Source organism: Schistocerca cancellata, chromosome 3, assembly GCF_023864275.1.
Source record: "Schistocerca cancellata isolate TAMUIC-IGC-003103 chromosome 3, iqSchCanc2.1, whole genome shotgun sequence".
NCBI lineage: Eukaryota > Metazoa > Arthropoda > Insecta > Orthoptera > Acrididae > Schistocerca > Schistocerca cancellata.
Genome location: NC_064628.1, coordinates 386610230 through 386635226, shown reverse-complemented (window position 1 = coordinate 386635226; position 24997 = coordinate 386610230). Strand labels below are relative to the sequence as shown.

At 42.1% G+C, this 24997-nt stretch overlaps 1 protein-coding gene across 1 annotated transcript in view; it reads left to right on the top strand.

Annotated features, from left to right (window-relative positions):
• LOC126176324 (calcitonin gene-related peptide type 1 receptor-like) overlaps positions 1-24997 on the top strand; it is a 170806-nt gene that overhangs the window by 76752 nt on the left and 69057 nt on the right. The window contains exon 5 of the mRNA XM_049923474.1: positions 23156-23312. Coding sequence (XP_049779431.1) covers positions 23156-23312 — 157 coding nt within the window. The remainder of the gene's footprint in view (positions 1-23155; positions 23313-24997) is intronic.

Here is a 24997-nt window from a genome sequence, read left to right as displayed (position 1 = left end):
ACGCAGAAACACACACACGCACACACTCGCACACACTCGCAAATCTTAAAGTTACCTAGACTTAACAGGTACGTTTAAGACAGACCTTTCATATACTTTGAGGAAAAGTACCAGCAGTGCTATGATTCTTTTGAACCTTACGGTATGTAGCAGAGGGTACTTATAGCACATCATTTCTCATCTTTGCTATACCGTTGCCAAATGGTGTATGTGGAGAACAACTGTAGCTGGAATTTATCAGATTTTTTCCCGTTGTCGTCTTGTCGCGGGATTTATGACAGTGGACGTAATATATCTGCCATTATAGTTTGATTAGGCTCCTGTGCTTACTGAGTGGACACGCCACCAATAAGGCCGCTCTTCCCAGATGCGGATCAAAGGTTTGTTCCGGAGGGGCAGGAGGGAGAGAGTCACACTTTGTTACTACACCATTTTTCCTACCCGCTCCTCTATTAAACTTGTCACTACCCTCAATTTTAACCAACCACAGATGCTTAAGACTGTAAAAATAATAACTTTATATGATTATATGGTTATCTAGTAACAGTTTATTCAGCCTAATTTAAGGTAGTTAAATTTTGTACTGGGATGCATATTCGCCAGCGGCCGTAGTTTTCGAATTATTATAATAAAAAAAACGAAAGTGAACCCCAAAAACTTTTTTCTGAAATAACTCGAAAACCACGGCCTTCCGCGAAAACGCATCCCAGTGAAAAATTTAATTACACTAAATTTGCTACAAAAATGTCCTGTTCATTTTTGCTGTAGGATTAATCGTTTGGCCGTTGTGGCCGAGAGAATATGAGAATCTTGCGCATGGTATTTGAAGACATTGCTTGTTGCAGTGGTAGGGAAAACCGAGCACCCGGTATAATTTGTTGACATCGGTGTTTAGCACATTGCATTAGTAAAATTTCCAATACATCGCAACTGAGGTGATTAAAAGCAAAGAGCTGTAAGTGGCAAAATAACGATTGTGAGAAAATGAGCTTCAAACTTAGTATGACATTTAAAATTATATGTCTATTTGTGAATTGTCTATAGTAAGCGTCATGTGGAGTGGTTATTAATGAAGCTATACATACAATAACAATCAATTATATTCATAATGTAGAGATTGATAATGTTTTTACCAATAATCTAGTTAGCATTCACACCGCCATACTTCTAAGGATGTCATTTATATCCCTTTGACTCTCACGAATATCGCGTTCGGAATGTCACGTAACAATGTAATACTATATTTTTGGCATTTCCACGTACTATATTAATCCACACACATAAATTTTATTGATTGTACGCACAATGGAGCGGATAAAGGAAACAAATAAACTATGTTACATACAGAAAGACAGATTTCCAAGCAAGCTCTTAGCGCACACACACACATACCTATAATCGCATTTGTTTTTACTATGGGAAATGTCTGTTCCGAGTCCATCGCTAGCAAATTGTGTGCTTGGTACTCCACTTGCTGGTGATCTCTTGTATCGCTTGGAAACAGATTTTTCTGTTTTGCACTTGAGATTTGTGTGGAACAGATGGTAAATGGGATCCACAAATGGAAGTAACTGCTCCTGATTCTGCTATTTCTCTGTTGTAGTAACACATTCACCTGTTTATTCGCTGAACTTCGGTATCGTAGGTTTCATCGTCGTAAGTCAATGGAATCAAAATTCACGTCATCAGTGAAGGTAACCTTATAAAACATTTCATGAAAGAGTGGCCCGAAATAAAGAACTTGAGGTTAATTGTCTTCCCCCCCCCCCCCCCACATGAACCATGGACCTTGTCGTTGGTGGGGAGCTTGCGTGCCTCAACGATACAGTGCAACCACAGCGGAGGGGTATCTGTTGAGAGGTCAGACAAACATGTGGTTCCTGAAGAGGGGCAGCAGCCTTTTCAGTAGTTGCAGGGTCAACAGTCTGGATGATTGACTGATCCGGCCTTGTAACACTAACCAAAATGGCCTTGCTGTTCTGGTACTGCGAAGGGCTGAAAGCAAGGGGAAACTACAGCCGTAATTTTTCCCGAGGGCATGCAGCTTTACTCTATGATTAAATGATGATGTCGTCCTCTTGGGTAAAATATTCCGGAGGTAAAATAGTCCCCCATTCGGATCTCCGGGCGGGGACTACTCAAGAGGACGTCGTTATCAGGAGAAAGAAAACTGGTGTTCTACGGATCGGAGCGTGGAATGTCAGATCCCTTAATCGGGCAGGTAGGTTAGAAAATCTAAAAAGGGAAACGGATAGGTTAAAGTTAGATATAGTGTGAATTAGTGAAGTTCAGTGGCAGGAGGAACAAGACTTTTGGTCAGGTGAATATAGGGTTATAAATACAAAATCAAATAGGGGTAATGCAGGAGTTGGTTTAATAATGAATAAAAAAATAGGACTGCGGGTAAACTACTACAAACAGCATAGTGAACGCATTATTGTGGCCAAGATAGACACGAAACCCACGCCTACTACAGTAGTACAAGTTTATATGTCAACTAGCTCTACAGATGATGAAGAAATTCATGAAATGTATGATGAGATAAAAGAAATTATTCAGGTAGTGAAGGGAGACGAAAATTTAATAGTCGTGGGTGACTGGAATTTGAGAGTAGGAAAAGGGAGAGAAGGAAACATAGTAGGTGAATATGGTCTAGGGGAGACAAAATGAAAGAGGAAGCCGCCTGGTAGAATTTTGTGCAGAGCATAACTTAATCATAGCTAACACTTGGTTCAAGAATCATGAAAGAAGGTTGTATACATGGAAGAACCCTGGAGAGAAGGTATCAGATAGATTATATAATGGTAAGACAGAGATTTAGGAACCAGGTTTTAAATTGTAAGACATTTCCAGGGGCAGATGTCGACTCTGACCACAATCTATTGGTTATTAACTGTAGATTAAAACTGAAAAAACTACAAAAAGGTGGGAATTTAAGGAGATGGGACCTGGATAAACTAACTAAACCAGAGGTTGTACAGAGCTTCAGGGAGAGCATAAGGGAACAATTGACAGGAATGGGGGAAAGAAATACAGTAGAAGAAGAATGGGTAGCTTTGAGGGTTGAAATAGTGAAGGCAGCGGAGGATCAAATAGGTAAAAAGACGAGGGCTGGTAGAAACCCCTGGGTAATAGAAGAAATATTGAATTTAATTGATGAAAGGAGAAAATATAAAAATGCAGTAAATGAAGCAGGCAAAAAGGAATACAAACGTCTCAAAAATGATATCGACAGGAAGTGCAAGATGGCTAAGCAGGCATGGCTAGAGGACAAATGTAAGGATGTAGAGGCTTATCTCACTAGGGGTAAGATAGATACTGCCTACAGGAAAATTAAAGAGACCTTTGGAGAAAGGAGAACCACTTGCATGAATAGCAAGAGCTTTGGTGGAAACCCAGTTCTAAGCAAAGAGGGGAAAGCAGAAAGGTGGTAGGAGTATATAGAAGGTCTATACAAGGGCGATATACATGAGGACAATATTATGGAAATGGAAGAGGATGTAGATGAAGATCAAATGGGAGATATGATACTGCGTGAAGAGTTTGACGGAGCACTGAAAGACCTGAGTCGAAACAAGGCCCCTGGAGTAGACAACATTCCATTAGAACTACTGGCAGCCTTGGGAGAGCCAGTCCTGACAAAACTCTACCATCTGGTGAGCAAGATGTATTGGACAGGCGAAATACCCTCAGACTTCAAGAAGAATATAATAATTCCAATCCCAAAGAAAGCAGGTGTTGACAGATGTGAAAATTACCGAACTATCAGTTTAATAAGTCACAGCTGCAAAATACTAACGCGAATTTTTTACAGACGAATGGAAAAACTGATAGAAGCCAACCTCGGGGAACATCAATTTGGATTCCGTAGAAATGTTGGAACACGTGAGGGAATACTTACCCTACGACTTATCTTAGAAGAAAGATTAAGGAAAGACAAACCTACGTTTCTAGCATTTGTAGACTTAGGGAAAGCTTTTGACAATGTTGATTGGAATACTCTCTTTCAAATTCTGAAGGTGGCAGGGGTAAAATACAGTGAGCGAAAGACTATTTACAATTTGTACAGAAAGCAGATGGCAGTCATAAGAGTCGAGGGACATGAATGGGAAGCAGTGGTTGGGAAGGGAGTGAGACAGGGTTGTAGCCTATCCCCGATGTTATTCAATCTGTATATTGAGCAAGCAATAAAGGAAATAAAAGAAAAGTTCGGAGTAGGTATTAAAATCCATGGAGAAGAAATAAAAACTTTGAAGTTCGCCGATGACATTGTAATAATGTCAGAGACAGCAAAGGACTTGGAAGAGCAGTAGAACGGAATGGATAGTATCTCGAAAGGAGCATGTAAGATGAACATCAACAAAAGCAAAACGATAATAATGGAATGTAGTCGAATTAAGTCGAGTGATGCTGAGGGTATTAGATTAGGAAATAAGACTTGAAGTAGTAAAGGAGTTTTGCTATTTGGGGAGCAAAATAACTGATGATGGTCGAAGTAGAGAGGATATAAAATGTAGACTGGCAATGGCAAGGAAAGCGTTTCTGAAGAAGAAAAATTTATTAACATCGAGTATAGATTTAAATGTGAGGAAGTCGTTTCTGAAAGTATTTGTATGGAGTGTAGCCATGTATGGAAGTGAAACGTGGTCGATAAATAGTTTAGACAAGAAGAGAATAGAAGCTTTCGAAATGTGGAGCTACAGAAGAATGCTGAAGATTAGATGGGTAGATCACATAACTAATGAGGAGCTTTTGAATAGAATTGGGGAGAAGAGGAGTCTGTGGCACAACTTGACTAGAAGAAGGGATCGGTTGGTAGGACATGTTCTGAGACATCGAGGGATCACCAATTTAGTAGTGGAGGGCAGCGTGGAGGGTAAAAATCGTAGAGGGAGACCAAGAGATGAATACACTAAGCAGATTCAGAAGGATGTAGGCTGCAGTAGGTACTGGGAGATGATGAGGCTTGCACAGGATAGAGTAGCATGGAGAGCTGCATCAAACTGGTCTCAGGACTGAAGACCACAACAACAACAACAACAACGAGGTGTTCTTAATGATTGATATCCATAACTTAATGGTGTTTTTGTTCTGTTTTTGACCTCTGCGTTGTGGCTAACGGAAATGATGGTCTTTGCAGACAGAGTAAATTGTTTTACATGCCTTAGAAAACTATCACTATTAGCGTTTTCAATGCCTGTCTGTTCATTATCTTCATTCTTCTTAATATGTTCACCTTCTTCTATTTTTCGGTTTTAATGTTTACAAAGCAAAAACGGCTTCTAATCTGGCTGATAAATTGCCTCTTGACATCTGTCTCGGATTCTTCGGACGACGGTTGAAAATCTCTCTGACGTTTCGTCAGCATGAGTTGCTGGCGTTATCAAAGCTTTACCCTCCTTCGCTGGTAGGGGAGTGGAGCTCGCGGCCGCAGATTGTATGTACCTGGCTCACCAATGTCTGAGGTCTCTTTCACTGTCATTTCCGGTGCGGTTCTCCTCTTGCTATCTGCAACAGTCTTTGCTGCAGCACTGGAATACAGGATCGGTGCACCTTGAGACTTTGTTCTCTCTTGTTTAAGCTATTCCCATGTTTGTGTTTATTTATAGCTTCCATGAACAAACGGGTGTAATAGCTCTCCTCTACAGCCGAACTTTCATGTCGGAGAATTTTATTATGTGTTCGGTCTCACAAAACGCGTGCTCTGCCGCGGCCAATTTCTCCACCTGCCCTAACCTGCAATGTCGCTTATGTTCCATGACCCTAATGTTGATTGATCGTCCAGTCATTTCAACATAAACTTTTCCGCATTGGCATAGTATGCGGTGTATTGTCGACATAGGAAGTGGGTCCTCATTCTCCTTTTCCCGAGACACTCTTGATATTCTTTGTCGGTTTATAGATAGTCTTACGCTGTGTTTGCGTAATAGACTTGCGGTTCTGTCCGTCCCTCTGGGAACATATGGCATAAAGGCCGTACCCGACATTTATTTTTCGGATGTCTCACTTCGCCCAGTGTTTGAATCAGTTACACTTCTTATGTATCGAGCGAGGTGGCGCAGTGGTTAGCACACTGCACTCGCATTCGGGGGGACGACGGTTCAATCCCGACTCCAGCCATCCTGATTTAGGTTTTCCGTGATTTCCCTAAATCGTTTCAGGCAAATGCCGGGACGGTTCCTTTCAAAGGGCACGGCCGATTTCCTTCCCCATCCTTCCCTAACCCGAGCAAGCGCTCCGTCTCTAATGACCTCGTTGTCGACGGGACGTTAAACAACACTAACCTAACTTCTTATGTAACTGGCGGAGTACGCATTGCTCCGCAGAACGCTTTCCAGGTGTTGCATCTGGCTTCTGAGGTGCTGCGTTTCACATATTCGTCTAGCTCGCGTAACGAGCGTATTAATCATGCTTCTTTTTTGGCTAGGGTGGTGATTTGACAATTTGTGCAGGTATCGATCCACATGTGTCGGTTTTCGATACACGCTGTGTTCCAGGTTTTCACCATCTCCGACGACCAGCACATCTAGAAAGGGTAGCTGTTTGCCCTTTTCTACTTCCATGGTAAATTTTATGTTGACATGGAGACTGTTCAAGTGTCTTAGGAAGTCATCGAGCTGTCCCTCACCATGGCTCCTCAGAACGAAGTTACCGTTGACATGTCTGTACCACATCGTAGGTGTACAAGGTGCCAAATCCATAGCCTGAGCTTCGAAATGTTCCGTGAAGAAGCTGCCCACCACTGGACTGAGTCACGACGACTTCTAGCTCTTCGTAAAAGTTGTCATTCCACACAAAATAGCTCATGGTGAGACATGCATGAAAGAGATTGGTGATTTCTTGCGAGAAAATGGAACCGATACTTCAGAGAATGAGTGAATGGAACATGGTAAGCACAGAAACAACATCAAATCTGAACAGAATATAGTTTGATCCAATTTTTATTTTCTTCAGCTATTCTATGAAACGTCCTGACTCGTTTATGTATGTGTCAGTCTTTCGCACGTGTGGCTGCAGCAGAGAGGCCAAGTGTTTCGCCAGTTTATACGTCGGTGAGGCAGGAGCGCTAACGATAGGTCTTAATGGAAGATTATTCTTATGGATTTTTTGTAATACACACAGCCGAGGTCGTAGGACTTTTGTGATGCGCGGGTTCCTCTGTACGTGCGCCGAAAGAGAAGACGCCTTGATTAACCGATTCGTATTCCTTGTGATCCGCTGCGTCGGATCTGCGCTTAGTTTTCTGTACGTCGTTAGATCCAGTAGGTCCCGGATCTTCTGCTCATAACCTTCGGTCGTCATTACGACGACTGCATTTTCCTTATCGGGAGCGAGTTCCAATACACTCTTATCGGCATTAAGCCTCTTGATAACTTTTAACTCTTCTTTCTTCAGCTTGCGATCAGGTGGTTTTGCTCGGTGTAGTAGCCCGACGGTACGTATTTTCTCAGTTCTTTCACAAGGGACGTTCCGAATGGCCGCTTCCGTATTAGCAATGATAACGTCTATAGTTACAGTTCTCGTAATGAAAGCCAAATTGCCTCATTTTTAAGGACAGACTGTTCCTAGTCGGTCAACTGTCGTTCGATGAGATTGACCACTGTGGGTGACGGCGTCGTAAGAAGAAATTGGTACTCCACCACTTAAGTAAGAAGTGTCACAGAATCAAACACTCGGGGAAGTGACACATTGGAAAAAGAAATGTCCGGTACGGCTCTTCTACCATAGATTTCCAGAGTAATGGACAGAATCGCCAGTATATTGCACAAACATAGTGTAAAGACCATTTATACACCGACAGATAAAGAAGATCTCAGACCGGGAAAGGAGAAAAGGGACCCACTCGCAATATCGGGAATATACCGCATACCATGCTCATGCGGAAAACTTTATGTTGGGATGATTGGATGATAAATCAACACTATGATCACAGAACATAAGCGGAATTGCATGGTAGAATAGGTGGAGAAATCGGCAGTAGCAGAGCACGCGCTGTGTGATGCCGGCCACGTAGTAAAATTCGCAACACGAAAGTTCTGGCTGTAGAGAATAGCTATTACACCTGCTCGTTCAGGGGAGTTATAAAAATACACAAACATGAGAATTACTTCGACAAGAAAACAAAGCCTCAAGTTGAACGGATCCCGTATTCCAGTGCTGAAGCGAACGACCGTCGTAGGTAGCAAGAGCAGAACCGCACCGGAAATAACCAAGGGAAAGGCCTTTGACATTGGCGCGCCAGGTACATATAGTATGCGGCCGCAAGCTTGACTCCAGTCCACCACCAGCAATGGCGGGTGAAGTTTTGATAATACCGGCTACTCTTTCTGGCGAAACGTCAGTAAAATTGTCTAACAAACGTCTTCCGAAGAACCCGAAAAAGAAGCCAACAAGAAAATTGTCAACAAGTGACAAGGAAAGCCTTAACAGTTTTATAACTTGTAATCTACCAATCTGTAATGCATCATATCAGCTGATCACAACAGTTTACAAAACATTTGGAACGAAAGACGTGTGTGCACTTTCATCTCACTGGATCCAAAGAGAAAACATTTCTTGTTAAGCAGTCCTTCAAATAAACGCCACGAGGCAGTTCAAGTCACCCAATATACCTACATCTCTTTATGACCGTATAGACTGGTTCTTCCACTAGAATATGATGCATATAATTATCTCGAAATGTTCGGTTTTGTCAGTTGTAAACTCCTCAAGTCACACAAATACATCATCCTAAAAGCATTTCTCTGAAAATTTGAGAAATACCTGATTTGAACTAATTTTTTATTTGGTCCTGTTGATTACTTATTGTACAAATGGTGAACTAGTAATATAGGACAAGTCGAGTGAAATAATAGAAAACTGTGTGAGCATTTTGTACATCATACAAATACTTATTTTCTACGAACGATTTATTGCGGACAATATTAAAACTTGCATGTTACTGTTCAAGTGAATGCTTAAAATACGAGAATGAATGGAAGTACACGTTTTTATCCAATTGCCACATATAAATAATTAAATTTACATTTTGTAATTATAATTTAAATTAAAATACAAATTTTTTATTTCCATCACGTAAGTTCAAGTGAATACTTAATACTGTAGAATAAATTTTGGTACACATTTTAACCTGTGATATAAGTACATTTACATTTTATCACTACAATTTATGTTGGGAATACACAATTTTGTCTTCATGACATAAGTAAAGATGCTCTTTTAAAAACTTTTTTTTTAATTTAAGTGGTTTCCTCTATTTTTAATCAAAAGGATGCCTTATTACTCCACGAATTCATTTATTTTATAAAAAGTTTGTTCTCTAAGGAAAGGTCTTATTAATTTCCTTTTTTATACTGATGGGAAGTTTTTTATGTACTTCTATTCCTGACACATTTACTCCCCTATGGATTTCTCTGAGAGATGCAGAGCCTTGGTGTAAATTTTTCCCCTGTGTTGTGTTATGCTCGTCACAGATTTTTCCTGACTACAAACATCATCAGTGAGAATGTTTATTGATCTGTAACGGTAAATATCCTGAGAGAATCTTAGAGATCTCTGCGGCATGGTCTGTTAGAGATCCCACATATTAACCTCACTGCTCGTTTTTGTAGTTTGAAGACACTTTAAATTCTTGTAGAATTTCCCCAGAAGACAATACCATAGGAGAGTACAGAATGGAAATATGGAAAATATAACAAAAGCAATATTTCTCTGTTGCCAAAGAGAGAAGTAGCTCTCAGGAAACACACGCTGTGCTAATCTAGCTGACTCACTCATTTATTTCAAGAAGTGTAAAAGCAACAACCGATCACTATTTTCATACCTTCATAATTTATGTGGTATAAAATAAAAGTGAGGGCTCATCATCATTGCCAGTACTTCACTCAGCACTGCGACTGTGAACGCTGAACCGGCAGCTGTGGCTAATACGAGGGTTGAATGGAAAGTAATGCCTCCAACTTCGTTAATTCGGTTTTGATAGGAATATTTTAATAAATCAAACGAAGAAATAATCCTTATAATATGATCTTCAATTACCAATATTCACTTTTCCACATAATCACCAGCCAATTGGATGCATTTCTGTCCACGATGAACAAGTTTTCTGAGCCGTCACGGAAGAAGTCGACACTCTGTTTCCGCAACAACAGTCTCACAGTTCTCTCAACGTCTTCATCAGAAGCATAATGATGTCCCCGCAGATCGTCTTTCATTATGGGGAACAGATGGAAGTCAGACGGTGCTAAATCTGGACTGTATGGAGGATGCAGTTTGGTGCTGAGGGTCAGTCTCCCATCGTGCACAGATCTTCCGATAGGCCAGCAAAGCAATAATGTGACCCACATGTTCTTGTGAAATCCCGATTGTGCTTGAAATTTCTCTCTGACTGATAACAACGATCGTCCTGAATCAATTTGTCAGCATTTTGCTTGTGAAACTCGCTGGCTGCTGTCAGGCAGGTTAAATGTTCCTGCCTCATCATCTTTAAACTTACCCGCCCAACGACCCACAGTACTCACATCAACACAATCACCATAAGCTGTCTTCATTCTCTGATGAATCTCCTTTGGGGTGTCACCTGTCAAGAACTCAATGACTGCACGTTGCTTAAATCGCATTGACCGACCGTCTGCGCAGGGTTCCATACTTTACACTGTAACGACACAACCGTTCAATGCTGAGGCTTCCCACCAACTGGAGCTGTAGAGAGGAGGCTACGGAACAAGCCCGTACCTGCCGCATACCAATGCTGCCAACTGTTGAAGAGTTACGCAGGTGGAGGCATTACTTTTCAGTCAACCGTCGTAACATGAAACTAGGGGCGGAGGGGGTTGGGGAAGAGCTATACTGTATCTTCGTTTCGTTTCCACATTTGTTTGGGAAAGTAAGTGCTTCTGTTCTCTTACAGGTGCGTCCTCGAACTACTGTCTTGCCTTCCCACAAAATGGCGTGGTTTGCCGGTTCCACCTGTGATCTCACAAACCGCGACAGAACTGTTGTTGGCTGCATCCACTGTCAGCCTCAAAATGGGCCCCTAGATGTGGCTAGAATGTTTTCTACAGCCAGTCAGACAAAAAATAGTCGACGTGGGCTAAGCTTCAAGAATGTAACCAAATGCTGAGTGTTAAACGAAGCTTTTACTCTTTTAAAACCTCTTGCAGTTTTTGAGATTCATAGTTTTCAGGCTATTGTATTCTCCGACGGAAATTAGTATGCACTGCCTGAGTGAATGAGGAAAAGCCATGAAACTTCACAGGCTGAAAGGGTATTTGACGTTATTCAGTGATTACACAAAAAGTCAGACCTGCAAAGGACTTGTCAGTGTGAGTCCATTTACCAGTATGACGGTGCACCAGCTCTGGCTTGGATGCATGCACTGATTGCGGTGGTTGTGGTAAAGTTGTTGTGTCCTCACCTAAGGCAAATTGGACCACAGCTGCTGTAACGTATACTCGCGCTGAAACACGGTTTCCCCGTCATACGCAGCGTCCGCTCTGACAGAACGTTTATACAGCATCTTTTGCCCACCGTGCATGTCGTCTGATCAGAAGCATCCAGGCACACCTGTGCAGTGAGCAACTGACCACCAGATGTCACGAGGTGCGAACCCGCTAGTATAAGAGAAGGTCGGGAATATTATGACGTAAGTACAGAAGAAAACGCAGCCTTCCGAAATTCCTTCACCAAAGAAGATGAAGTAAATATTCCAAAATTCGAATCAAGAACAGCTGCCAACATGAGTAACTTTGAAGTAGATATCCTCGGAGTAGTGAAGCAACTTAAATCACTTAATAAAAGCAAGTGTTCCGGTCCAGACTGTATACCAGTTAGGTTCCTTTCAGAGAGTGTTGAAGCAAGAGCTCCATACTTAACAATCATATAGGACCGCTCACTCGACGAACGATCAGTACCCAAAGACTGGAAAGATGCATAGGTCACACCAATATTCAAGTAAGGCAGTATGAGTAATCCACTAAATTACAGGCCCATTCGTTAACGTCGATATGCAGCAGGATTTTGGAACATATTTTGTGTCCGGATATTACGAATTACCTCGAAGAAAACGCTATATTGACACACAGTCAACACAGATTTAGAAAACGTCGTTCTCGTGAAACGCAACTAGTTCTTTACTGACATGAAGTGTTGAGTGCTATTGACGAGAGATTTCAGATTGATTCAGTACTTCTAGATCTCCAGAAGGCTTTCGATACCGTACCAAACAAGCGGCTTGTAGTGAAATTGCGTGCTTATGGAATATCGTCTGTTATCTGACTGGATTCGTTATTTCCTGTCAGAGAGGTCACAGTTCGTAGTAATTGAAGGAAAGACATCAAGTAAAACAGAAGTGATTTCTAGTGTCGAAGCAAATTGCAAACTATTTAGGAAAGACACATGTATGGTGCGATGATTCATGATTGACCCTAAATAATGAAAAGAGGGATGTTACCCACAGTGAGTGCTAAAAGGAATACGTTAAACTTTGGTTCACAATAAATCAATCAAATCTAAAGGCCGTAAATTCAATTAAATATCTGTTGTTGTTGTTGTTGTTGTTGTCTTCAGTCCTGAGACTGGTTTGATGCAGCTCTCCATGCTACTCTATCCTGTGCAAGCTTCTTCATCTCCCAGTACTTACTGCAACCTACATCCTTCTGAATATGCCTAGTGTATTCATCTCTTGGTCTCCCTCTACGATTTTACCCTCCACGCTGCCCTCCAATGCAAAATTTGTGATCCCTTGATGCCTCAGAACATGTCCTACCAACCGATCCCTTCTTCTAGTCAAGTAGTGCCACAAGATCCTCTTCACCCCAATCCTATTCAATACCTCTTCATTAGTTACATGATCTACCCACCTATTCTTCAACATTCTTCTGTAGCACCACATTTCGAAAGCTTCTATTCTCTTCTTGTCCAAACTATTTATTCTACATGTTTCACTTCCATACATGGCTACACTCCATACAAATACTTTCAGAAACGACTTACTGACACTTAAATCTATACTCGATGTTAACAAATTTCTGTTCTTCAGAAACGCTTTCCTTGCCATTGCTAGTCTACATTTTATGTTCTCTCTACTTCGACCATCATCAGTTATTTTGCTCCCCAAATAGCAAAACTCCTTTACTACTTTAAGTGTCTCATTTCCTAATCTAATTCCCTCAGCTTCACCCGACTTAATTCGACTACATTCCATTATCCTCGTTTTGCTTTGGTTGATGTTAATCTTATATCCTCCTTTCAAGACACTGTCCATTCCGTTCAACTGCTCTTCCAAGTCCTTTGCTGTCTCTGACAGAATTACAATGTCATCGGCGAACTTCAAAGTTTTTATTTCTTTTCCATGGATTTTAATACCCACTCCGAATTTTTCTTTTGTTTCCTTTACTGCTTGCTCAATATACAGATTGAATAACATCGGGGACAGGCTACAACCCTGTCTCACTCCCTTCCCAACCGCTGCTTACCTTTCATGCCCCTCGACTCTTATAACTGCCGTCTGGTTTCTGTACAAATTGTAAATAGCCTTTCGCTCCCTGTATTTTACCCCTGCCACCTTTAGAATTTGAAAGAGAGTATTCCAGTCAACATTGTCAAAAGCTTTCTCTACGTCTACAAATGCTAGAAATGTAGATTTGCCTTCCCTTAATCTATTTTCTAAGATAAGTCGTAGGGTCAGTACTGCCTCACGTGTTCAACCATTTCTGCGGAATCCAAACTGATCGTCGCTGAGGTCGGCTTCTACCAGTTTTTCCATTCGTCTGTAAAGAATACGCGTTAGTATTTCGCAGCTGTGACTTATTAAACTGATAGTTCGGTAATTTTCACATCTGGCAACACCTGCTTTCTTTGGGATTGGAATTATTATATTCTTCTTGAAGTCTGAGGGTATTTCGCCTGTCTCATACATCTTACTCACCAGATGGTAGAGTTTTGTCAGGAATGGCTCTCCCAAGGCCGTCAGTAGTTCCAATGGAATGTTGTCTACTCCCGGGGCCTTGTTTCGACTCAGATCTTTCAGTGCTCTGTCAAACTCTACACGCAGTATCGTATCTCCCATTTCATCTTCATCTACATCCTCTTCCATTTCCATAATATTGTCCTCAAGTACATCGCCCTTGTATAGGTCCTCTATATACTCCTTCCACCTTTCTGTTTTCCCTTCTTTGCTTAAAACTGGGTTTCCACCTGAGCTGTTGATATTCATACAAGTGGCTCTCTTTTCTGCAAAGGTCTCTTTAATTTTCCTGTAGGCAGTATTTATCTTACCCCTAGTGAGATAAGCCTCTACATCCTTACATTTGTCCTCTAGCCATGCCTGCTTAGCCATTTTGCACTTCCTGTCGGTCTCATTTTTGAGACGTTTGTATTCCTTTTTGCCTGCTTCATTTACTGTGTTTTTATATTTTCTCCTTTCATCAATTAAATTCAGTATTTCTTCTGTTACCCAAGGATTTCTACTAGCCCTCGTCTTTTTACCTACTTGATCCGCTGCTGCCTTCAGTTTTTCATTCCACAAAGCTACCCATTCTTCTTCTACTGTATTTCTTCCCCAATTCCTGTCAATTGTTCCCTTATGCTCTCCATGAAACTCTGTACAACCTCTGGTTCTTTCATTTTATCCAGGTCCCGTCTCTTTAAACTCCCACCTTTTTGCAGTTTCCTCAGTTTTAATCTACAGTTCATAACCAATAGATTGTGGTCAGAGCCGACATCTGCCCCTGGAGATGTCTTACACTTTAAAACCTGGTTCCTAAATCTCTGTCTTACCATTATATAATCTATCTGATACCTTTTAGTATATCCAGGGTTCTTCCATGTATTCAACCTTCTTTCATGATTCTTGAACCAAGTGTTAGCTATGATTAAGTTATGCTCTGTGCAAAATTCTACCAGACGGCTTCCTGTTTCCTTTCTCTCCGCAATCCATATTCACCTACTACGTTTCCTTCTCTCCCTTTTCCTACTCTCGAATTCCAGTCATCCATGACTATTAAATTTTCGTCTCCCTTCACTACCAGAATAATTTCTTTTATCTCATCATACATTTCATCAATTTCTTCATCATCTGCAGAGCTAGTTGGCATATAAACTTGTACTACTGTAGTAGGCATGGGCTTCGTGTCTATCTTGGCCACAATAATGCTTTCACTATGCTGTTTGTAGTAGCTTACCCGCATTCCTATTTTTTTATTGATTATTAAACCTACTCCTGCATTACCCCTATTTGATTTTGTGTTTATAACCCTGTATTCACCTCCTGCCACCGAACTTCACTAATTGCCAATATATCTAACTTTAACCTATCCATTTCCCTTTTTAAATTTTCTAACCTACCTGCCCGATTAAGGGATCTGACTTTCCACGCTCCGATCCGTAGAACACCAGTTTTCTTTCTCCTGATAACGACGTCCTCTTGAGTAGTCCCCGCCCGGAGATCCGAATGGGGGACTATTTTACCTCCGGAATATTTTACCCAAGAGGACGCCATCATCATTTAATCATACAGTAAAGCTGCATGCCCTCGGGAAAAATTACGGCTGTAGTTTTCCCTTGCTTTCAGCCGTTCGCAGTAGCAGCGCAGCAAGGCCGTTTTGGTTAGTGTTGCAAGGCCAGATCTGTCAATCATCCAGACTGTTGCCCCTGCAACTATTGAAAAGGCTGCTGCCCCTCTTCAGGAACCACACGTTTGTCTGACCTCTCAACAGATACCCCTCCGTTGTCGTTGCACCTACGGTACGGCCATCTGTATCGCTGAGGCACGTAAGCCTCCCCACCAACGGCAAGGTCCATGGTTCATGGGGAAGATTAAATATCTAGGATTTACCATTGCGAACAACTTAAATTGGAAGGAACACATAGAAAATATTGTGGGGAAGGTTAACCAAAGACTGCGTTTTATTGGTAGGACACTTAGAAAATGTAACAGATCATAGAAAATGTTATGGGGAAGGTTAATCAAAGACTGCGTTTTATTGGTAGGACACTTAGAAAATGTAACAGATCACAGGAAATGTTATGGGGAAGGTTAATCAAAGACTGCGTTTTATTGGTAGGACACTTAGAAAATGTAACAGATCTACTAAAGAGACTGTCTAAACTACACTTGTCCAGTGTGGGTTCCTTGCCAGATAGGAGTGACGGAGTACATCGGGAAAGTTTAAAGAAGGGCAGCCCGTTTTGTATTATCGCGAAATAGGAGAAGGAGTGTTAGGGATACGATAAAGGATTTGGGGTGGACATCTTTAAAGCAAAGGCGTTTTTCGCTGAGGCACAATTTTCTGACGAAATTACAATCGCCAACTTTCCCCTCCGAATGCGAAAATAGTGTTTTGACGCCTATCTACGTAGGGAAAAACTATCATAATAATAAAATAAGACAAATCAGAGCACGCACGGAAAGATATAGGTGTTCGTTTTTTCCACGCGCTGTTATTATGAAGGTCGTTCGATAAACCCTCTGCCAGGCACTTAAATGTGATTTGCAGGGTATCCATGCAGAGGTAAACGTAAATGTTCCATCAGCAATGCGGCTAGTACAATGACGGTGCGTACGGACTTGAAAAGAAAGGGGAGCAATTGTCGAGGGGATCTTCATGAGGCACGGATTTCTGCTAACATCAAGCGGCGCTTGAGATGGTGTAAAGAGCGACATTACTGGACAGCGAACCAGTGGAAAGGAGTCATTTGTACTGACGAATCATGCTGTACTCTGTGGCAATCCTGTGGAACGGTTTGGGTGTGGTGAATGTCCGCAGAACGTTACCTGCCAACGTGTGTAGCCGGCAGTGAAGTGCGGAGCAGGTAGTGTTATGGTATGCGGATGTTTTTCGTGATTAGGGTGTGGTCCCCTTATTGCGATTCATAAAACGCTGAATGCGGATGCATAGGAAGACATTTTACCGCAGTTGTGTAGTGCACGCAATAGAGGAATAGTTCAGAGACGATGATCGATTGTAACAGCGTGGCAATCGAGACTGTCATAAAGTCGAGTCTATGAATCAAGGGTCCGTGGACAATAACATTCCTGAAATGGAGAAGCCTGCCCAGAATCCCGGAGATAAATTCAACGGAATGCCTTAGGGATGAGTTACAACGTCGTATTCACTCGAGGTCTCAGCGTCGAATATTACTATCGTCTTTGGTTTGGGCTCTTGTGGAAGGGTGCGTGACTGTTCGTCCACAGACACTCACATTCTTCGCTGAAAGTGTTACTAGCAGAGTTCACACAGTCGTGAAGGCGAAGACTGCACACACCCCATATTAATGTTCACTAACAAGTGTACTGTTAGTTTGCATCTGGTAGCGTCTCCCTTCTCGTAACTCCGATATACGATACTGCAGGCTAAACAGACCATTTTACATTCGCTCGTACTGTCCTGTCATTTTGGCAGATACGTTGATTAGGCAGTACTGACAATAGCAATATCAGATCTTATGACTAAAATGGTCCTCTTAATAAGAATGCCATTTAAATCTTACAACAGGTCTAATATTTCAATAACACACTGATGAGACAACCCATTATGACTACCGCCCACAACGGAATGGAATGTCGCGTGGTGGTGTTAAGGCGGGCATGTGACGTGGTAAGGAAAGTACATGAGAGGAGCAGAAGCGATTGGGAAATCACTGTAGGGACGATAAGGGCCGCAAATGGGAAAACCCACTACTAAGCTTTGACAAATTATAATGGCCCATTGCCTGCTAAGGAGCATAACGGAAACGGCGAACGTGGTCAGCTATTGGCGTGCTGCCTTAGTGAGCGTCTGTGGAAAGTGGGTGAACGACGGTGAAAATATAAGTAGGCTGCAAGGTGTTGAAGATCCATGTGTAACGTAGCAAATTATTATGTGCTACCGTCTTGCACTGAAAGTGTCGCTTGCCGTGGAGCCGAGAGGAGAGCAGATTTTGGCTCTCACCCTGGCACAGCTGACGCTGGCTACTGGGCCGAGCGGGGCGTGTACTTGACTAACGCTGCAAGCAATACGTTACACATACTCTAATTTGAAGAAGTACTATCAAATATCAATCGATCCTTTTCATACATAGTATACCAAATTCTATGGATAACACAACCATACTTTTAAATTTCAAATCTACAACATCAATATTTTCGTAGGTAAAATTTTTAACCTAAATTACATAAAAGCGGTGCTGAAATTGTGAAACTGAGTTAGAGACTGTAATGTATACATCTATAGCATCAGTTGAAAATACAGGCAAGAGGGTAGTTTCATATAATCCAATGTTCTGGAATTTTCTTTACTTCCATTACCACAGATTTCTGACGTAATTAAAAGTACTTTAGAAAATTATTATTTCATCGTTTTTTGATTGTGTGAGTATTTTGGAGAGACTGAGAGAGTGAATGGAGGACATACATAAAGTAAGAATGTGATATTTTACTAAAACGTATGCGTCAAAAAGTTGTTGCAAGAGGAGAATTTGTCATGTATGCCCAAGCGAACTTGATTTTGTAAAAGTCAGGCAGAAGGAATATTAAATTTTATTACTAATTTATTGTGTGAAAAGGAATAGTATTTTGTTTTCATTAAATTTAATTTACTTTTGGAATTATATGATTTCTAATCTAAATTACTTGTGACACTCTGGTTGGCTGACATAAGAAAACAGCGAGTATGGAAGTGTTCGAATTCATCTTATTGGCTGCTTAACACAATAACCAATAGGAATTCAGCATTTTCAGCGCATTTGAATAGGGCTTTGTGCTGCAGATCTGTGAGACGATATAGTCGCTCGCGAGCCGTCTTCTTGTAACATCGATGTTCAACCACGGTGATCAAATATGTGCCACAATGAAGAAATTCGCACGTTTGACCGGTTCTCGTGTTGTTGACGAAAGGCGATTACAGTATTGAGTAATTTGTGGAAGTTTCAGCTTTGTGAGTGATTTGTTTTAGGAGATATTCGCGTGTGAACATTTCATGTCGTACATGAACTCCGCGTGGAGTGTTTCGTCCAGATTGCAAGACAGTATGGAGAGCATTTCTTTACAAGGAGTCTACTGAACGAGTGAATGCGTTAAGACGCAAGTAGTCGTGGGTCAGTGACTGTGTAGTACGTTTAAAGTATCTAGTGGGGCAGAATATCTTTTGGCTACTTTCGGGTGTGAGCTTGTAACAGAGACGGTCAGCAAAATTGCATAATTAAGTCGGGATATTCCGTGTTTTAAAGACAATAAACCAATATAAATAAAATTTTAGGCGTTTTTTTCTACCGAATCATGTAAGAATCCCGAACACTCGATAGTATAACTAACTTGCCCATGGACTGCAGTTATGTGGCCATTGCGTGGTAGGTATTTAGTCGAATTTTCGTCAACGCTGCTTTTGTTGGCTAAACCAGTATCTAACCTCGCAGTGTGAAGGGGGAGACAACCTGAAACATATGGAGGTGCGTGGACCGATTGTTTAATGGATAATGAGCGACCAACCCGCCACGACGCACATGCTTCATCACATAGACCTCTGTAAATTAGGATCTGTGGCAGATCTGATGACGTCATGATTTGTGTTTGTAGTGGGCGCGAGATTATCGAGACTGGACCGTGGTTTATACTGGTCGGATGAACGGCGTTTATCATTATATCCGATCGATGGTCATGTCCAAATACGAATAGATGCTTCAATCGTGCACCGTCTCAAACTCGAAGGCCGGTGTGTGCAGTAGTTTGCTATGAGGGTCAATCAATGGGCCGTAGATGCGACCTCTGGTACTAATCGAATGACAGCTGTGGACTGCATGAACATCACCTTCTCATGCTCGATGTATTCCCAACAGCGACAGCATCTTCTGGCAGGATAACTGTCCATTTTGCAAGGCCAGAATCGTGATACAGCGGTTTTAGGGGAACAATAATAAACTCATTTTCATGTCTTGGTCGCGAAATTCGTCTGATCTCAGCCCAGTGCAACACATGTAGGGCAGAAACCTACCAATGACATGTCCATCTGCTGCTAAGCAGAATCGCTGGTGAATTGAGTTCCAAGGGTGGACCAACACGCTGTTAAAGAGGTGACGGTAATGTAAATAAGTAAAGCGTATTCATAGTTTGTTTAAATTATGGATTACAGATTAAGAGGTAATGGAACAAATACACGTAGAATTCGCGCACCTTGTTGAATCTCCTGGCATGCCGGCCGTCAGAATCGACTTCACGACACTTCATAACAGCAGCTTCCAAATCTACATCTACATATATATTCCGCAAGCCACCATATTTCCTCCGCCCTTTGTTCCACTCACGGATCGCGCGAGGGGAAAACGACTGTCTGAACGCCGCAATACGAGCTCTAATTTCCCTTATCTTTGAATGGTGATCATTACGCGATTTGAAAGTTGGTGGTAATAATATATGCTCTACATTCTCGGCGAAGATCGGATTTCGGAATTTAGTGAGCAGCCCCTTCCGTTTCGCTCGTCGTATATCTGCAAGTGTGTCCCACTTCAAACTTTCCATGAGATCTGTAATGCTCTCGCGATGTCTAAATGTACCAGTCACGAATCTTGCCGCGCTTCTTTGGACCTTCTCAATCTCTTGAATTAGACCCAACTGGTAAGGGTCCCATACAGACGAACAATACTCTAAGACTGGACGAACTAACGTATTGAAAGCAATTTCCTTTGTTGAAGGACTGCATCTCTTCAGGATTCTAGCAGTGAATCGCAATCTAGAGTTCGACTTGCCCGTTACTTGTGTAATCTGATTATTCCATTTGAAATCATTTCGAATAGTCACATCCAGATACTTGACGGATGTTACTCCTTCCAGAGACTGGGCATTTATTTTGTACTCGTACATTAATGGAGATTTTGGCTTTGTTATGCGGAGTAGGGTACATTTATTAATATTGAGAGATAACTGCCAGTCATTACACCACGCATTTATTTTCTGCAAATCCTCATTGATTTGTTCACAACTTTCGTGTGATACTACTTTCCTGTAGACTACAGCATCATCGGCAAACAGTCTAATGCCGTTGTCAATACCATCAACCAGATCGTTTATGTAAATCGTAAAAAGCAGCGGACCTATTACTCTGCCCTGGGGCACACCTGAAGTTATGCTTGTTTCTGTTGAAGTCACCCATTCAGGACGACATACTTCTCCCTATCTATTAGAAAACTTTCTATGCAATCGCATATGTAATCCGATACACCGTAAGCGTGCACTTTTTGGAGCAAGCGACAGCACGGAACTGAGTCGAAAGCCTTTCGAGAAATATGGCACCAACCTGGGAGCCGGTATCTAGAGCCTGTTACATATCATGCACAAAGAGGGCCAGCTGTGTTTCGCATGACCGCTGTTCCATAAAACCTTGCTGGTTTCTGCAGATGAGCTCCTCAGAGTCTAGAAAGGTCATTATGTCTGAGCACAAAATACGTTCCTTAATTCTACAAGAAATCGATGTCAGTGTAACTGGCCGGTAATTATGTGCATTCGATCTTCTCCCCTTTTCATAGATTGCTATGACCTGGGCCTTGTTCAGTGCCTTGGAACTTTCCGCTGTTCGAATGACCTCTGATATAAGAGTGGTGCTATATTTGTAGCACAGTCAACATACGAGGTGCATTCAAGTTCTAAGGCCTCCGATTTTTTTTCTAATTAACTACTCACCCGAAATCGATGAAACTGGCGTTACTTCTCGACGTAATCGCCCTGCAGACGTACACATGTTTCACAACGCTGACGCCATGATTCCATGGCAGCGGCGAAGGCTTCTTTAGGAGTCTGTTTTGACCATTGGAAAATCGCTGAGGCAATAGCAGCACGGCTGGTGAATGTGCGGCCACGGAGAGTGTCTTTCATTGTTGGAAAAAGCCAAAAGTCACTAGGAGCCAGGTCAGGTGAGTAGGGAGCATGAGGAATCACTTCAAAGTTGTTATCACGAAGAAACTGTTGCGTAACGTTAGCTCGATGTGCAGGTGCGTTGTCTTGGTGAAACAGCACACGCGCAGCCCTTCCCGGACGTTTTTGTTGCAGTGCAGGAAGGAATTTGTTCTTCAAAACATTTTCGTAGGATGCACCTGTTACCGTAGTGCCCTTTGGAACTCAATGGGTAAGGATTACGCCCTCGCTGCCCCAGAACATGGACACCATCATTTTTTCAGCACTGGCGGTTACCCGAAATTTTTTTGGTGGCGGTGAATCTGTGTGCTTCCATTGAGCTGAGTGGCGCTTTGTTTCTGGATTGAAAAATGGCATCCACGTCTCATCCATTGTCACAACCGACGAAAAGAAAGTCCCATTCATGCTGTCGTTGCGCGTCAACATTGCTTGGCAACATGCCACACGGGCAGCCATGTGGTCGTCCGTCAGCATTCGTGGCACCCACCTGGATGACACTTTTCGCATTTTTAGGTCGTCATGCAGGATTGTGTGCACAGAACCCACAGAAATGCCAACTCTGGAGGCGATCTGTTCAACAGTCATTCGGCGATCCCCCAAAACAATTCTCTCCACTTTCTCGATCATGCCGTCAGACCAGCTTGTGCGAGCCCGAGGTTGTTTCGGTTTGTTGTCACACGATGTTCTGCCTTCATTAAACTGTCGCACCCTCGAACGCACTTTCGACACATCCATAACTCCATCACCACATGTCTCCTTCAACTGTCGATGAATTTCAATTGGTTTCACACCACATAAATTCAGAAAACGAATGATTGCACGCTGTTCAAGTAAGAAAAACGTCACCATTTTAAGTATTTAAAACAGTTCTCATTCTCGCCGCTAGCAGTAAAATTCCATCTGCCGTACGGTGCTGCCATCTCTGGAACGTATTGACAATGAACAATGCGCATGTTTCTATCTCTTTCCAGTCCGGATAAAAAAAATCGGAGGCCTTAGAACTTGAATGCATCTCGTATAATCTTACGGGGAGGGCCAGATGCATTCCTGACGTGTAAGGATCTTAACTGTTTTACAATCCCAGATACACTAAACACTATTTCGGCATTCTTGGGTTTGTTTGATAAATAAAAGGGGGAATGGTGCTGTAGTCCTTTACCGTAAACGAGTTTTGAAAGCTAGGTTTAGACGAAAGGAACACAGCGCCCTGTTTACTGATTAAAAGTACCGGTGTGGCCAGGTGCGTGACGCTTGCTTTTGCTGCGGTGCCCACAGGACGTGTGGCTGTGCAACGTGCTGCTGCTGACCACCAAGTACTGGCGCTGCAGCAACTACCTGTGGATGTTCTGCGAGGGCTTCTACCTGCACCGCCTGCTTGCCGCCGCCTTCCAGCCCGAGAGGTCGCTCATCGTCTTCTACGTCATCGGATGGGGTGAGCACCCCGCCCCACTTCACTTCGTATGTTACTTAGGCCGGTATTACACTATCAAATTTCTTTGTCAAAGATTTGATCAAAGGATGTGATCAAATATTCGTCAAATATATTTGACAAAGATCTTTGACGTGGCGGTAAAAAGGGGTATTACACTGTCATCATATTTTTCGTCAAAGTTCAAGATGGCTGACAATAACTACTTACTATGCACAGCAGTTGCATGTACCACAATTGCCACGACACGATAAAAGCATTCAGCAAAACTTGTTACGTGAGCTTATAGTTACTTAGGAATGGATGAGCATACATTTCTGTATGTGCTCAGTGAAGTGTATCCTCATATCACAAAGCACAATACTCACTTAAGAATTGCTATATCTGCAGAAGACAAGCTCACTGTAACACTCCGATTCATTGCTATTTTTGTATTCAGGGAGCCTCATGTTGTGAAGCACCTTATCAGCCTCATACATCTCTATTAATTTTGTAGCTGTCGGTAAACACCAATTGTATTTACCAGCAATGTTTATAAACACACTACACATGACAGAACGCTGCAGCGATGCTAGCGCTCCACGTGTTAACATGTAACATTGCTGTGAACAGAAGACAAGCGAGTTCTTTGATCAAATCAACAGCGAGGCCCTAGATTTGATCAAATATTTCACGAAATTTGACGAAGTTCCCTATTACACCATCAAATTTCTTTGACAAAGATATTTGACAAAGATATTGGACAAAGAAATTTGATAGTGTAATACCGGCCTTACCTGTGGGCATTAAGTCTCAGTTCTCGTTCAGGATAGCTCTAGTATTCCACAAATGCAACTTGTTGGTTTTATCAATGAACTACTATGACTTGAATTGCTGCAGTTAATTCCAGACCTCTGGTCTGCAAGTTCACTCTTGTTGCCAGTTGGCGAGAGGACATCAAAAAGTAAGCTATACACTATTATGCCTTGCGAAGTAGCTTTTATTACACGTTGCACTACCGTTCAAAGTGACACATTTTTCAACTTGGTCGCCAAGTCTCTGTAACTCGCTCGTGCTCCTGCGAAACTCACATGACATACTGCAAACAATGGATGAAGGGCAACAGTTAGATTCCATATTTCTAGATTTCCGGAAAGCATTCGGCACGGTACCCCACTGCAGACTGTTCACGAAGGTATGGGCATATGGAATAGGCTCCTAGATATGTGACTCGCTCGAAGATTTCTTAAGTAATAGAACCCAGTATGATATCCTCGACGCGAATGTTCTTCAGAGAAAGGGGTAACACCAGGAGTGCCACAGGGAAGCGTGACAGGACCGTTGTTATTTTCTATATACGTAAATGATCTGGCAGACAGGGTGGGCAGCAATCTGCGGTTGTTCGGTGATAATGCTGTGGTGTACAGGGAAGGTGATGAAGATAAGTGACTTTAGGTTGATACAAGATGACCTAAACAAAATTACTAGTTGATGTGATGAGTGACAGCTGCCACTTAATGTAGAAAAATGTAAGTTAATGCGGATGAGTAGGGAAAAAAACCTGTAATGTGTCCTGCTTGATACACTCACGTCTTTTAAATATCTGGGCGTAACGTTGTGATGCGATGTGAAATGAAATGAGCATGTGAGGATTGTGGTAGGGAAGGCGTATGGTCAACTTCGGTTTACTGGGAGCATTTTAGGAAAGT